General features: G+C 34.9%; 1 protein-coding gene across 11 annotated transcripts in view; it reads right to left on the reverse strand.

The window, feature by feature from the left end:
• Nucleotides 1-10,381, reverse strand: part of LOC129248345 (thioester-containing protein 1 allele R1) — a 60,025-nt gene extending 49,644 nt beyond the window's left edge. For 10 of the 11 annotated variants that reach the window (XM_054887863.1, XM_054887860.1, XM_054887862.1 and 7 more), the window contains exons 1-2: nt 10,261-10,381; nt 7,282-7,454 (exon numbers count right to left, since the gene is read on the reverse strand). In XM_054887863.1, the coding sequence (XP_054743838.1) occupies nt 7,282-7,349 (68 nt within the window). In that variant the 5' untranslated portion in view covers nt 7,350-7,454; nt 10,261-10,381. Of the gene's footprint in view, nt 1-7,281; nt 7,474-10,260 lie in introns of those variants that run through there. The other variant, XM_054887855.1, reaches the window with a different exon arrangement.
• Between the last annotated feature and the right edge of the window lie 7,312 nt (nt 10,382-17,693).

Genomic DNA, 17,693 nt, shown 5'->3' on the forward strand with positions numbered 1-17,693 from the left:
TAGATTAATAATTGCCGGTATTGGTACTTTAAGTTTACTCAAAAGAGGTCAATTAAAAAAAAAACGTATTTTTAGTGACTCCATATATTTTCAATCGCATTTCATTTTATTTATTTAAGTCTACGATTGCAAGAACCTTGCAGATTATACACATATATTTACATAAAGAATGACTCGTGCATGCTAGAACAATAGAGGCTATTATGAATAGTGGGACGCAATGGAAAAGAAATCTCGGCACAGCAAAATGTAAATCGAGTAGTGTGTAGATACTATATAACTCATTAAGAGCTCTCGTAATAGGGACAAAGTTATAGTAGTTTGAATTGACTGTTTTCCCGATAAATTTATAGTAAAATTGTAAAGTTTTGTGAGGAATATTGAAGGCAATCAATTCAAGAACTTCGGGACAACCAACAGAACTACAAATAACATCAAAAACAAGAATTAAGGACTATAGGGAACGTCTATTGGCAAACGGCCAGCACTGTAGGGTGGTAGTGGATCACAAAAGAAGATAAACAGGTTGCAGAGCGAATCGAATACAATTTCGCTGAACCCTTAAATGAGACGCATAAATTGGATTCCAAACCAGAGATGTATATTCGAGCTCAGAACGAAGGTGGGAGTTAAAAACAATTTTTCTGATTTAATTTTGATTTCTCAGAAATGCTGAATTTGCATAAGCCTTCGGCAATATCTCACTAACATCGCAAATAGAGGTTATTCCATCTGAAGTGTGTATGTATCGAACAATATCCTATACATATAATATTAAATTTGATTTTATTCAACAAAAAACTTTTACGTTAACATTTTACTTGAAAACCTAAGTCTACGACGCTGATTACGATTTATTTGTGTTATCAAATAATAGGACTATGAATAAGTTCCTTGCGGTTTTACAACAGATGGCGTAACTTGATTATTATTCCATCGATCCACATTTCCAAACATTCATTGGAGAGCTACTGTCGTAAGGCACAAACGTCAGTATAAGTTTTTTATTTGAAGCGTAAACAACAATATTTTTACCACACTTGAAAATGTCGAATTTCGTGCCAAATAATGTGTTTTTGCGGGGAATTCTTCTTCATTATTTTAATATGAAGAAAAAAGCAGCCGAAAGTCATCGTATCTTGGTGGAAGTTTATGGTGAGCATGCTCTAGCTGAGCGAACGTGCCAGAAGTGGTTTGCACGCTTTAAAAGTGGTGATTTTGGCTTGGAAGACGAAGAACGCGAGGGTGCGCCGCCAAAGTTCATGGATACCGAATTGGAGGAATTGCTCGATCAAGATCCGGCTCAAACGCAAGAAGAGGTTGCAAAAACTTTGGGAGTTGATCAATCAACCATTTCCAAACGTTTAAAAGCCATGGGAATGATCCGAAAGGTAGGCCATTGGGTGCCGTATGAATTGAAGCCAAGAGACGTTGAACGCCGTTTTATGGCATGCGAACAACTGCTTCAACGGCACAAAAGAAAGGGTTTTTTGCATCGAATTGTGACTGGCGATGAAAAGTGGGTCCATTACGACAATCCAAAACGTCGGGCAACGTATGGATACCCTGGCCATGCTTCAACATCGACGTCGGCGCAGAATATTCATGGCCTGAAGGTTATGCTGTGTATCTGGTGGGACCAGCTGGGTGTTGTGTATTATGAGCTACTGAAACCGAATGAAACGATTACGGGGGATGTCTACCGACGACAATTGATGCGTTTGAGCCGAGCACTGCGAGAAAAACGGCCGCAATACGCCGATAGACACGACAAAGTTATTTTGCAACATGACAATGCTCGGCCACATGTTGCACAAGTGGTCAAAACATACTTAGAAACGCTCAAATGGGATGTCCTACCCCACCCGCCGTATAGTCCAGACCTTGCGCCATCCGATTACTATCTCTTCCGATCGATGCAACATGGCCTGGCTGACCAGCACTTCCGTAATTACGATGAAGTCAAAAAATGGATCGATTCGTGGATTGCGGCAAAACCGACCGAATTTTTCACAAAGGGAATCCGTGAATTGCCAGAAAGATGGGAAAAAGTAGTAGCAAGCGATGGACAATACTTTGAATATTAAATTTGTAACCATTTTACGTCAATAAAGTTTCAAATTTCGAAAAAAAACCGCACGAACTTAACCATAGTCCATTAATTGAAAGAATTCATCGCAGTTATTCTAAAATCTTCATTTAATCTCATTGATTTGTTGTGCTTATTTTGGAAAATTCTATTTTATGGAATACAGCTTGTGTGCCCATATATATATCTTTTTTAGTTACTTATGTGACCCGTAATCCCAAAGTAACAGCAGCATGAAACATGGAAATGACAGAAACTCTACGATTTTAAATGGCTACTCTCTACAATTGCACATAAGATAAAACCATGTTACAATTGACGTCGAAATCGGCAAGAGGAAGGGGGCATGTATTGGACACACCCTCAGAAAACCAACCCAAGAAATACCAAGGATGGCTTTGGTGTGGAACCCACAAGGGCATAGACCTGCATATCGAAATAACTCGACGATTTTACCGGGACTCAATTGAGGTAAAACGCAAACGATAGAAATAAGTGGAAATCATTAACTTTGGCACTATGCACCACATAATTGGCGTTTGAACATGGTCTCTTATGAACATAATCGATCATTAAGAACGTCTTATCGCAAAATTCTTTCTTTTTTGTTGGAAATAATCGTCCGAAAAAGTCGAAAATTCAAAGACTGGTGAAAAAATTTCAAGAAATTGGTTCTGTTGAGGATAGAAATATAACTGCCCGACCCAAAACTGAAACTGTATGTTCTGTAGAAAATGAAGAAGAACTTTCATTGATGCTGATATCCGATACCTCGACTTTTCCAATGATCAGGAATTCATGAATCCACTGTTTGGCAGATTATACCTGTAGACACGCTCATGGGAGATATTTAAATGATGTAAATTTTCAAATATAATTTTTAGGAGTCGTATTTTGAATAAAAGTAGTGAAGCCTGAAAGAATCTAAATTCGTATATGTTTTATTTTAAAACAACCTCTAGGTTCGTCTTTTCACAGCCCTTTAAAATGGAATACCTTATATGGACTATGGGCGCGGCTTTTGGTCAAACTGTGTACAACTTTCATTTCTCTACTAATTAAGAGCTTCCATTATTGTCGCGAAAATGCCTGCTATTTTTCGATGTACCTATAGCTGACCAATGAAATCCGCACCACAACTTTTAATTGCTAATATAAATTTTTTCTACGGGGCACTTGCATATATATCTACCTATATATAGATATGTGTATGTATGCTTATGTCAACTAGGTGGTAGCTACGTGCCTACTTTGCGATTGTGAAAGGGAATTCCCGGCGCACAAATCATAATAATGGTTTTTTGATTTCATTTCATGTTTTTCTCTCACTGTCATTGGGTGACGTCACTAATATGTAAATCATGTAGGAAATATTATTAACGAGCGCTTGTAATTAGCATATTCTGGGAACTATTCGAACTTTTTTTTGGTTTTTGATGAAAGAAAATAGAAAAGTGTAAGATTGTGTAGTTGTAGTTTTTTTTTTACTGGAAAATATTATGCGGAAAGAGTACGTTGTAAATTTTAGTTTAGTACCAGCAGAAGGCCAACATTTTTAAGGGCTAACGTATAGCGTTTAACGCTATGTTAAATTCGGTTCCTCTAGAAAATATGTAAAACTTTTACAGAAATAACAAATTTACTGTGACGCCCAAGCGATGCGATAATCAAAAACCAGCGCTCATTGATGAGGCATCGAAATTGGTTCGGGAATGAGAGACTTCCCTGTCGGCCGCATCTGAGTAGTTCGTTATCATGTTTATATGAGCACCAGGGCGCAGGCGTATTGTTAGTGGAATTGGCTGGTGATTTTTTCTATGCCAAGTGTGGGTAAGGGTTCCCCTGGTTAACTATGCAATTATGTAGATAAATTTGATAAATACATACATAGGTACATATTATATATGATCAGTTATTCGAACGTTATGACAATGAGAAATTGCAGATATTCCTCAGCTGCCCTATTTACACGGTGTTGACATTCGAACATTTGCCACTCACTCCAGAGAACGTAAATTTACGGTCTCTGTTCACTCATTAATAAGCCTGAGGTGTTATCAGTCACGAGTATTAGCTATCGGCCGACAAGTACCAGCTTTCTATTGACACTCTGCGCTTTTACATGTGTGGTTCCTCTCCTCCACCGTTATAGCATCTTTTTGATCATAAAATTTGTCAACTCTTCTAAGAAGAAATTAATGTTATGACTAATTTTTAATGTTCTAAGTAGGTATCAAATTTCTAGTTTTCGATCATTGGCTTATGTTCTGAGGTGACTGCTTAGCTAACTGCTAACTGTTTTTATAACGGCAAATTGGACATTTCACTGTAAGTTACATCACTTCGTGCAAAGTATTTTATAGCCCAGAAAAGTGGGTACTAATTTTTTTTGCAATTTTGAGTTGTGACTTGTTTTACAGCCATCATGCAATAAGTGCCTGCCAAGCTCACTCCAACTCATTTATGCATATTTATGACCACTTTTTCCAATTTATATTTATGTATGTATTTATATAATTTACTTTGCAGTTTTCTTCCAGTGGCTGTATATTTGAATTTTAATTAGCGCTGATGAGATATTCGTTTATCAATGGTACGTATTTTTTGTAAAAAACGAATATGAAACACAATGTGAGTATTCAATGCCATATAAAAGCACATTTGAGTGTAAATATATATGTATACATACATAGAAATATATGTATTATTGGTTTGCCCGTTAGGTAATTACAAAATTCCGCGAAAACTTAAGTCGAATGATTAACCTGTGGGGCGTCCGAAATTCTAGCAAAATAAAATGTATTCAAAAAAGTGGGAGAAGTGTTGATACAAAACCATTAAATGATGCAGGCGCAAAAAAAATGTTGCAGGCGCAAAAGAAGGTGAGTGGTGGCTTTAGTAATCTATAACTCGCGTTGTATAAATGCGATCGGGTTACACTAGAAAGCACTGAAATTATTAGATTTCGTACTAAAACTACTTTTGGAACAGTTTTGTGATTGTTTGACTCAGTGCTAATTACCACAGATGGACACCAGCAAAGAGAAAATAGAATCAGCCATAAATTGTAGTTTTCCTCGTAAAGCCGATAACGTAAGCCAGGCGATTAAAAATATGAATAGTGTTGAGAGTTCTGATAGTGGAACAGCCCACGATGTACAGAATGCAAAGGTGTGGCCAGCATCAAATCGGCTCTCAGCGAATTTGAAGGAATCAGCTGGTTTGCTAACGCAATAAACGATATAACAGGGGCTCGTGTATAATAGGGGTCACCAAAAACTAGGGATGTGTTGGTCGTGTATGTGAAATAAGCGAATTCAATTGTGTTGTTAAGGCCCCTATGACGTAGCAGCCAAAATTACTCTCACAATTTTGCATCTAATAGCCAAACCTTGTAATCTATCATTCTAGGGAACAGCCAATCATGTGCAATTTCGTATTGTCGATATCGTTCCCATAGTTTTGATGTTAAAGATGCACCAAGCACTGGAAGCCCAATGTCAAAAATGACAACTGACAGACTGTCACTTCAGCAGCACTCCCTATAAATGTATGCTGAATATCTTATGCTATTGCAACAACATCAATATTGAAGTAACAGAAATCCTACCATTTTTTCTAACTTTATAGATGCTGTGCTTGGACAAATCCTGCTCCAATGCTTCCAAAGTAATCTCTCTCTTTTCCAATGAAGCTGATTATCTATACAGAAAGTACTGAACTGTGACAAGTTTATTATCAGACCAAAGCTATATCTTGCCAAAAGATCTTCCTTGGACTAAGTGGGCAACTGAGAAGTAAAGTCCTCTCTCGACGAAGAAAACTAACACTGTACACTCTCATCATGCCCGTCCTAACGTATGGCGCAAAAGCTTGGACGATGACAACATCCGATGAAGCGACGCATGGAGTGTTCGAGAGAAAGATTCTGTGGAAAATTTTTGGCAAACGTTGGCAACGGCAAATATCGCAGGCGACATAGACATAGCGCAGCCAATAAAGATTCAGCGGCTACGCTGGCTGGGTCATGTCGTCCGAAAAGATACAAACGCTCCGGCTCTGAAAGTATTCGATGCAGTACCAGCTGGTGGTGGCAGAGGGAGAGAAAGGCCTCCTCTGCGTTAGAAAGATCAGGTGGAGGAGGACTTGGCTTCCCTTGGTGTGTTCAACTGGCGTCGGTTAGCACGAGAAAAAAGCGCGTGCCTTGTTAAACTCGGTCAAAATTTTGTAAGCGGTTTTCGCTCCAATTAAGAAGAAGAATCTTCCTTACTTACAATTTTCTCTGTCACGAGAAAGTCGGAACTAAAAGCGCGCATTTTTTCTTACCATAAAGGGCGTATGGCATTAAGAACGACTGAAAGTATGTCGATATTATAAAGGATCCACTCGTGCCATCTATCAAAATGGCCCTGCCCAATGTTAGTATTCCAAAATTTGAATTAAAAATGAAATCTACTACTCTAACATATTCTATTCTACTTTGCTTACAACTGCAATAAATGTTTGTATAACTTTCGAATAAAACGACTGTATTGGCCAGGGAACTCTCAGAATTCAAATCCAATTGACAATTTATGGCACGAATGAAACAAAAAGTACTCAACATAAATCTTAGAGTAGGTTGAGCTAAAAATTAAGGAAAGAAACAAGGGAAAATATAGGAGAAGGGAAATATAAGGGAAGGAAAGGACAATAACGTCCGGGTCCAATTTTGCGGGAGGGTCAACTTCAGCGCCATTTTTAAAATTATTACAATTACAAAATAAATACTTTTTTTCATTTTTGTATGTAAAAGAAGTTAATACAAGTTTAAATATCGTTTTTCATTTTTTATTGTAAAAAAATTCCTGAAGTAGCCTTCATTTTCGAGATCAAGACCATCGGAACCCCTTAAACATTTTTGCAACTACCCGGTTTTAATTTTTTAAAGATTTTAGACTTCAAAGCAGGAATTATTTTTTTACAATGTCTTGAAAAAAGTTAGCTCGGCTCAATACCAACCGATCGCTATAATTTGTCGGTTTATTTAGATTAATTTTTCTGTATTTTTGAGGAGTGCTGCCAAAACACAAAATAATAATTTAGTATTTGATCTGGATACAGAGCTTAATGTGTACCACAGAAATAAAGCTAATAAATAGGCATCCGTTTACAAACATACATACATATTCAAGGTAATAAATAGTACTCACCCGGCTGCATGCACCAAAGCCACGATTTGTATAAGTACAAGCGCGGCTGTACATAACCGTCGCGACATCTTGTTATCTTTCGATTTTTACTTTCCTTTTATGTTTATTACTTATGCACTTTTTCTGTTTATTTTTAATTTTTTAATCCGGACTGTCCATATACGAATACGCAACTATAAGTAGTGAGCGAAATATACAGCTTATACACATACACAGTTACATATTCCCATATATACATATGTACTACATAAAGGGTGACCTTATTTGCACGAGATTTTTATTTAAAGATTTTAAAAAAAATTCATACATTAAATTTTTGCTTGGAAATGATTTAGTCGAGTGATTGTATTAGCTAACGGAAAGTTTGAATTTTAAATTAAATTTGATTTAAAAAAAAAATTGAGCTTTTAACTGCAAATTGTTTGAAGAAAAACAGGTGCAAACCTATAACAAAAGATTTAGAAGACGAAGAAGAGTACATATGCGCACAAACAATTTAATTGTGTTTGAAACAATGGTTTTGAGAAACATACATATTTACATATAAAAATGTTTTAAGCTAGAAAAAAAAAGAGTTCAAAATTTTCAAATGATCTAACTTTTAAGTGATCGTATCTTATTTGAACAAATTTGGTCCCTTTACTGTAAGTATTATATGATCCTGGCTATTAACCTATTTCTTTCATTTTAAAGAGCAATATGCGTCAAGATAAATATGTATACACTTGTGCTCAAAATAATAGCAGCCCGACGAACTACCAAGTTTAAATATTTTTTAATTACTTTTTTTTTTTAGTTTTATAAAAGTATAGCGCATTCTACAGCAAACATAATTCAACCCAAATTACCAACTTTGTACAAATTTCACAACAAACTAAAAAAAAATATATATACTTTTCAATTTTATTAAATATTTATTTTAGTATACAATATTTAAAATCTTCACTTTTATTTAAACTTTTTATTCACAATATTTAGAAAAATACTAGGTGCGCAGTTATTTTAGCCCATTTACTATTAGTAAAAGTCGGCGGAAAATTAATCATCTAATTTTTTTTGTTTCTCTTTTTGACTAACTTTTTTAATAAATAAAGAAAAAATTAAGGAAAAATGCTTATCTGTTTGTGTACTGCAGCTGTCTAGTTCACAAGTGTCAAATATGATTGTATCGGGTGTTTTTTAAGAGCTTGATGATACAAAACTGAAATATTGTTGGTAGGAATTTGTCAAAAATTCAGCCAGCATAGATCGATAGCGCTCGCCATTTACCGTAACGGTAGAATTTAAGACCGATGATGTCGCCAGTGCTTTATAAACTTTTCGCACAGATTTATTTCTGTTTTTTTTTTAAATAAAATTTTTACAATTTGGATTCGTAATTGAGCCGTTAAAAGATTCGAAATGACTTGCCTAACCTTACTGAAGAGAAATGTCGACACAGTTTGCTATTCACAGCTGTCAAACCATAGTTATCGATATCAATAGTTCGCATGCAGCTAAAAAAAGCAAAAAGTGTAAAACAAAGTGCAAGTTTCAGCTGGCTTAAAATACTCGTTGGTTTTTGATAATTTTTTCATATTGAGATGTTAGGCATTTACTTCCGAAGATGTGCTTTATGGAAGAAAACTCTGTACATGGTGCACAACAATTTTTGTTTTTTAAAACAGCGTGATTTTGGAGCGACTCACACTTATTCTTTATTTTACTACAATTAAATGAGATATACAATTGCATGCTATGACGTTTTCTAAATATCATGTACAGTTTTTTTTTTACTTTTAATTTAAATTTTTTATTACATTTTTTTTTTTGTAATTGGTAATTTTTTTGTTAATTTTGCATAAATTTGGAGCCTTGAGTTGAATGATTTGATTACACTTTTATTAAAACTAAAAAAAAAAAAATAAAAATTATTTTAAGCACAAGTGTACATACAAAAAATGCAGTTTTTACTTGAGTTGCACTATTATAAAAAATTAAATTTAAAAAAATTATTTAAAACTTGGTGATATTATTTTGACAAGTGTACATACATGTATTGATATATCTTAGCTTTTACTTGATTTATGACCCGAACGGGCAAACGAATAAATGGAAAGACACGACCAAATTGATTCCACTCATCGATTTGAATCTTTTTGCATGCCTAATTATTGGCACATCTGTTTCGCTTTTATTGCACTGTTATAAAAAACCGTTATATCAAAAAATAAAGAAAAAATTATAAAAATACAAAAATATTAAGTTATTAAATATAAAGGAAAGACAGCCCTAATAAAGATAAATAGGCTTTTTCCACTATAAAATCTACCGAAGCTGAAAATTTTTATGTATTTTGCTTGCTGTGCGAATTAGATATAAATTATTACTCTTGTGCAAAAGCTAAATAAATAAATAAATAAGAAATAAAACATAAAGTATTTTTTTGCAATTCATAATTTTTCAACAGCCTGGCTATTGTGCCTATTTTTAAAATTAATCTCTACATTTGCAAAATTTATTTAATAAATTGAATCTGCATATTGCCAGCTTGCCGGTAATACATATACCATACACATATGTAGGGATGTACATATGTATGCGAATATCCGCTTGCAGCGTTAGACTCTTAAAGTTTCTAATCAATTGAACAACAGCAAATGTCACTTTAAAATAAATATTTCTGTAAACTCATGCGCACGTCTATTTTATATTCGAATTAAATTAATTATGCGCGCTTGCAAGCATCCAAGTGCGGCTATTATGTACATATGTATGTAGGTCCATCGCTATCACTCTCCGGTTTCCTGCACAAATATCAACAGGTCTAAAAATTGCATATACATCTGTATGCCTATGCAGTGATACTAATCAACTAAGTAAATAAATATTTCACTATGTGTATATATATGTATATATATATATATATGTATATGGATGCACTTTATAATTTTCGCTGCACTTTAAAACACTCGAATTAATTGTAAAATCCCAACTCACTTTAAATTCAAGATCGAATGTTCAAAAAACCCCAACCGCTCACGGCAACCGTTCGATTGCGAATGGTTAGCGGTTAGCACAAAATCACAGATATGTATGGCATGTGAAGCACTGTGTTTTGTTGATTTTCTTGTTGTTTTGTTTTTGATTTTTTTATTATTATTGTTTTTTGTTTGTTTTTTGAGTTTGTGTTCAAACCTTGTTTAAGCACTTCTTCGAACTGTGTTGTATTTTCCTTATATTTTGACTTGTTTTTAGTAAGTTGATATTACTTTTGCTGTTGTTGTTTTGTATTGTTGTTGAGATTTGTATGCGTTTTGGATTTTTGCCTTTTTGTTGTTTTGAATTTGATGCGTACATGATTGTTGCTGTAAATTATTGTATTGACAATGTATTTGTAATATTTGTGCTCAGTGGCTGATACAGAAAATGGCTAAGGGGGGCGGGCGGCGGAATCTTGTTTAATTTGTTTTTTTGGCTAGCTCGTTTCTGAAAATATTTTGTTTTAGGATAAAATAAATCAATTCTCGATTGACAGTTTTTGTTGACATACGGGATACACTTGCAAGCACAAGAATAGTGCAAACTGTACATACATAAATAAATATATGTATACGCAGGCCAACCTTCGCCTTGGCTCCAATGTTTAACTATATAAGCTGGCACTGTTTACATATGTAAATGCACTACATTTGCGCAACTTACATACATACATACATAAATACGTTAAATCTTGAAATTTAGTACAAATATTATTCTAACTGTTACTAAATTACAGGTTTTTTCCTAGATGTCGCGTAGTTTTACATAAGTTATGTGAAATTGTTACGAGAATCGTTTGAAAAGTCCGTGCAAAGTCAAAGAGATGGCGCATATCGAAGTTATGTTTAGTTAGTAGTATCTCATGGAAGAAAAAACACAAAGTTTCAGCCAGATCAATCCATTTCTTTGCGTTTGGCATTCGTTTGAATCAAAGAAGTCGAGTGGTTTTCCTCTTCCACCACGACAATGCATCAGCTTACGCATCCGCAGTTTTGGAATCAATGAAAATAGAGTTCCAAATAATTTCACATGCCTCCGCTATTCTCCAGACTTAGCTCCTTCGGATCACTCGGACTACTATTTGTCCCCCAATTCGAAGAAATAACTGGCGGGAAAAAGGTTGGCTGAGCTTTCCTTTTCTACCACGATATATTTGCTTATAATGTCTAAATGCGTGGACCGAATTTAAAAATTATAACACGCAAATGTAGTCACTATATCAGCCTTTTGATTTATATTACTTTTTATAAATTAAAATTAAGAATTAATAGCAATATTTAACGTTAAAAATGCACCTTTTTTGCATAAGCTTGAAAAAATGCCCTATTACAGACGCTTATTTCACTTAAATACAAACACAGAAAAGTAACGAATTCACTTATAAACACTCTTTATTAATTGAAGATTTGATTTAAAGTTATTTTCACTAAATAATACTACAAATTCTATTAGAATTTTATTATTACAAATGTTCTTCTAAACGTTTGTAATGCCGTGCAGAATAAATGTGAGGGGCGAACTGTCAAACAAACGATGAGAGAGAGAAGAACAAAGCGAAATGAGAAAAACCCAGTCAACCTAAAGGGAATAACTCTTATATTATTATTTTTATTATTTATAGGGGCGCTTTTTTGATTTCAAATATACATAACAAAAACAAATATTTCTACAAATGCTGAAAATTTGGAATAAAAATCGCGCGATTTTTAGTCCAAATTTTCTCCTGCGGCGCTTTTTTGCTTTCAAATATACATATATTTTACAAAAACAAATATTTTTACAAATACTGAAAATTTGGAATAAAAATCGCGCGATTTTTAGTCCAAATTTTCGCCTGCGGCGCTTTTTTGCTTTCAAATATACATATATAACAAAAACAAATATTTTTACAAATACTGAAAATTTGGAATAAAAATCGCGCGATTTTTAGTCCAAATTTTCGCCTGCGGCGCTTTTTTGCTTTCAAATATACATATATTTTACAAAAACAAATATTTCTACAAATGCTGAAAATTTGGAATAAAAATCGCCTAAATTTTCGCCATCGGCACTCATAACTTTTACGATAAAACAACATTTTCATAAGTGCTATGAATTATAAAACCTAAGTTAAATGCTTGCTGGGTTGTCGACTGCTGTATTCTCTTCTCTTCAACTGTATTTCAGTACAAACTGCAATGTGGTCGGAAAAAACCTAATTTTTAAACTTCTCCTGGGGGTTCTATATAGACCCTAGGAGGTTGGGACTTTCACAGTTATAATGGTGTGACCTTGCTCTTTCTAATGGGCGTGGTGGGTGGTGCCACGCCCCCTCCCCCTCCGCCCCCCATTCAAATATATCGTGGTAGTAAAGGAAAGTTTTGCCAAAAGGTTTTCTTCAAATGAGAAGGTGATGGCCGAAACGAATGGCTATTTTGCAAACTTGGACAAATCCTATTATTCGGAAGGGATCAACAAACTAGAACAGCGTTGGACGAAGTGTATAAGCCTAAAACGAGACTATAGTGAAAAATAAAAAAGTTTTACTCCAAATTATTAAGTAGTTTTTAATTTTACACGAACTTTTCAAACGACCCCAACGACAAAACGATAGCCCATCAACATTTTTAAAAATTTTGACTATGTTTTTCCCCTTTTTTTCGAATGCTGCTTATTTTTGCATTAAAGTACAGCTCATTGTCTTCGTTCGAATGGTCTTAAAATCAACGTCAATAAAACTAAAGTCGATCGGCAGCAGTTCGAGAGCGTGGAGAATTTTTTGGGAGTATTGTCGACGCAAGTGCAGGCTCTGACACAGCTGTTGAACAAAGAGTATGAAAAGTGAAGTCTGCATTTGGTATTCTCGCGCCTCTATGGCAGAACAACAACATAAGCGTCCAAGAATGATATAATACACGATTGCGCCTTCCGAAATCGCCGTGTCGCAAGAGCCCATGCATAGACAAGCAAAAGGAAGGGAAAGGAATTACTTGTTTGTGAAGAAGAAGAGTGGGTGAAAGCAATGGAAACAACCAAACACAAGAAATTATACGCACGCACACATATTTTCTTGCCGCGGCGTCCTCCGCATAAAACACAAAAAACTGCATTTGGAGACTTTATATTAATTTATGGCTTCGTAATTTAGCACACGACACTTCGTTTTCATTAGGTTGTTTAACTTAAATCTCACAAATCACAATACTACCAAGCCATTCTCCTACTTTTGTTTGTTTTGTTATTTGCTCTGTATTTCGAAGGGTGCTGACGCCAAACTGAAAATATTCAAAGCGTGCGTTAAATCTGTGTATCTATACGGATACACTATTTGGAAGATTACAATGACAATCACAAAACGCCTTCAAATTTTCATCAACCGCTGCATTCGACGCATACTATGAATTTTCTAGCCACGTGAAATAACTCCGAGAATTACCAATCAGGTCGATATTGCCTGTGAATTGCGGAGAAGGAAATGGCAATGGATTGGGTCGCACTTCGAAGAAACGAAAACAACGTGGCTAGTGGAAGTGTTAAAGTGGAACCCGTTCCAACAGTTGGAAAACCTCGTACAACCTGGCGAAGATCTACCGAATCCGAAATGGCAACTCTTCACTTATCATGGAGCGAACTGAGGGTTATAGCGCACCACCGTACTCACTGGCGATTTGGAGTTGTTGACGCCCCATGCTATACAAGAAGTTAATGGAAAACATATATATAATATATAACATTGTCTAAGAAGAACTGTATACAAATTTTATACAAAAATTAAGAAAAAATCACAAACTTTTCATTCCGATTCCACAGTTTTTAAGAAAGCTTATTAAATATATATAATATACAATTTTGCAGTTGCTAAAAAATCACGGTAATTTTTATAATTTTTTATGCACTGTTACGCAGTTTTCCTTATATAACAAGTAATTCGTGCTGTATTAATGTATGCAACGGCAATAATAACAGCTCGAGTTGTTTCACACTTTCCTCCTACGCTACGCTAGAAAGCTAGACTAAATACAAACTAATAGGAATTTCATGAAGTTTCCCCCATTCGGGGCGATCGAAACTTAAATGACGTTGAAGGCATTGAAAAATTAAATGATGCTACTGAAAGCAAATGATCAATAAGAAAGCTTTGCAACACTAAGGAAATACAAAAAGTGCTCAGAAAACAAAAACTGCAAGTATTTTTACTCATACTTACTCGTTATTTATTTGTTTGTGACTTAAATGCTATCTCAGTCCTAAATTTCCCTGAAATATTTGAATACAACAAATGTAAATTGTGCTAGGGATTAGGTGAAAAATCGAAAAAATTCCAAAAAAAATACCAAAGTAGTTGTAATTTGGAGTTTATTTTTTCCTGAGAGAAATCAAAATTTCGGTCGCTTACCAGAAACGTTTTTTGAATTGGACCATAACTTATAAATATATAACTATCAGAAAACCTAAATCTTTAAATATACATATAGAGTGGGCCATGTCAAATTTACTTTTTGAATAGAAAAAAAAAAAATCAATATTTTTTCAAACTTTTTTTTGTTTTGAATATTAAACATTGCCATTTATGAATGAAAAATAATATCGTTCAAATGACTGCCACGACTGGCTTTACAGTAGGCCATTCGGTCAACCCAATTTTTAAGCACATTTTCGATTGTTTGGGCTCCAATTTCATGAATGGCAACTTCGATTTCGTGTTTTAAAGCATCAATCGTCTCTGGATGGTTCGCAAAGCATTTATCCTTAACGGCTCCCCACAAAAAATAGTCCAACGGGCTTAAATCACAGCTCCGAGGCGGCCTATTGATATCGGAATTCAAAAACGGTAGCCAAAAGTTCGAGTGTAACTTTGGCAGTGTGACAAATTGCACCGTCCTGTTGAAACCAAATGTCGTCCATGTCATCCTCTTCAATTTTTGGAAACAAAAACTCGTTGAGCATGTCACGGTAACGCTCGCCATTTACTGTAACCGCGGAAGAAGAAGAAGACTCACCACTTTGGAAGCGTATAGCGTCCGATTTCGTAAATGTCAAACCTTAAATAAATTATGAACACATTTGACATGTCATTTGTGTTACCATTCTCAAAAAAATAGGTGGTTCAAAAAGCAAACGCTATATGGCCCACCCTGTACATGTAAATAGTGATTTGGATATTGATTTCATCTTATTTTTAGATTAGCTTTAAGAAAGAATCAAAAAGAAAATAAAAAGTTGGGTTAGGTTAGTGTAATAATAGAAAACGAAGAAGTTGTTTAACACGTTCCCGCCGGCGCTGTTATTCATGGTCTTCGCCCACAGACGGCAACGTTTACATCTTTTCGCTCTATCGGAAGCGATTGCAGGTTATATAAAACGAAATTTTTTCATAAAGGTAGTCGTTTATGGCATCTCATCTCATAGGTACCGTTTAATAAAGTACCATTGGTGGTACACGCCGTCCCATGAAGCAATCTTGTGCGAGCCACCGGTGGTACGCGCCGGCGTGAACGTGTTAAGTAAACAAATGTGGAAAAACTTCAAAACGTCAGCTCAACAACTTATTCTGCTAAATTCACAGCACGATGTGTGCAACCGATAAACGAACTATACAAGACCACATAATATGAAAAAAGTTATTTCATTATCTCGATGCTTTTGGTTTTTCAATTCTTAATAAGAAAAAAAGTAACATAAAAATATATATGTATACTGTAAGGCCTCATTTCATCCGGATTATTTTTATATGATTTTGAAGCTCTGCGATATGTATTTCATCCAAAAACTTCTTGGGCAATCATCGCTAAGTTTAATTATTGATTACATTGTCAGAAAAGAAAGAGCCATACAGAACGATAATGAATTTTGTGAAAATCTGTCGCCTTTACCGCCTTTACCGCATATATATCACCAATATAGTGATGACGCAAAGATGATAGATTTACCAGGTTTGCTCTTTAACTATGGTGAAAGTGAAAATTATGAAGGGAACTTCGGGTGTCACGTCACTAGGGAGATTCGGCACGATCATTAACACGTATTCATACACTCGTCCAATCAATCGTTGTTCAGATAGGTAAAAAGCAACAGGAGCGAAAACTGTGTTGATTTCTTTCCGTATATCACTAACACAGTCTTATCTTCCAATCAGCTGCTGTTAGGCGACAATCAAGTATCATTGGTGTATTGTTTTTGTATATGTTTTTTCGTAAACACAGCCCAAGAGACGTTAGCGCACCAGCTGATCCTGTCATGTTCACTCAGAGCCGAGTAACGGTCTGCTACGTAGCACACCTCTAAAAATCTTTTCATCATGGACGTCACGGGGTTTCTTCTAAAAACGATTACAAATACACGATCCCTTTCTTACATGATCTGGTATAATTGGTTTATGTGTGTGACCTCCTATATTCTGTCAACTGTGTATATACCTATGAAACCGGAATTCATACTGACGAAATTCGATGACATTAACCATAAATAAGTGAATTTTAAAACTACATCAATCGCACTCGACTTTATCTCTGCCAATAATATACACTGCACAAGGGGTTTTGAGCCTTTAAAGTTTAAACTATGATATGCGGACACCATTATTTTTGTGAATTTGTAATCTGTTATAAGGCACGAAAATCAGTCGAAACTCGTACAAAGTGATTCGTGTTTTGCTCCAAAACTGTCCAAAATACCAGTACAAAAAAGGTAAGTCACCATAACACCAAGTGAAAGTTCGCTTATGAGCTGCTATTCAGCAAGCAGTCTCTAGTCTCGAATATTTAAAAACAGTTGATATTTTGTCAAGCAGGTCAGAAAGAAAATGTGGAGAGTGGGATTGTTGTTTTTTAGTTGATTTAACCCCGAACTGAATGTTTTCTTGAATACATTTTTTCTGAATATAAATAAATATAAGTTGGTTTATCTTCTGTAGAAGGATAATAGATTCCCAGGTTTGGTCATCACTATGGTGAAAAATAAAATTGTGCAAGTAATCTCTTCAGCGGACTGCGGGTAACGGGTTGACTGGTACCCGCTGTCAAAATTAGATCACATTTAATATCATGAAATTGCAGCGGGGAACAGATTTCTTGCCTTCGGTTATTTTCATGGCGTCAAATAATTAGATTCATTTATATTTTCTCTTACGGATTGAAAAGTCTGGGTTGCTTTTCTGATCACTTGATGACAATTTGTTAGTTTACAAGCAATAGCAGGAAAATAACAAGGAAAAATTTTTTTCAATTTGAACAAGAAAAGCCGCAAAATATCAATAATTTGAAATAAGTTGTTTTTTTTTTTGTAACAATGAGCCTCAACGATTTAAGATTTCACAACAAAATTAATTTTATTCTAACCAGGAAATGCCAGCTGAAAACTGTTCCGTTGCAATTGTGTTTAATCGACCGAAATTTTCGACAGAAGTGGATCAC

This window comes from Anastrepha obliqua, chromosome 5, assembly GCF_027943255.1.
Source record: "Anastrepha obliqua isolate idAnaObli1 chromosome 5, idAnaObli1_1.0, whole genome shotgun sequence".
NCBI classification, from domain to species: Eukaryota; Metazoa; Arthropoda; class Insecta; order Diptera; family Tephritidae; genus Anastrepha; species Anastrepha obliqua.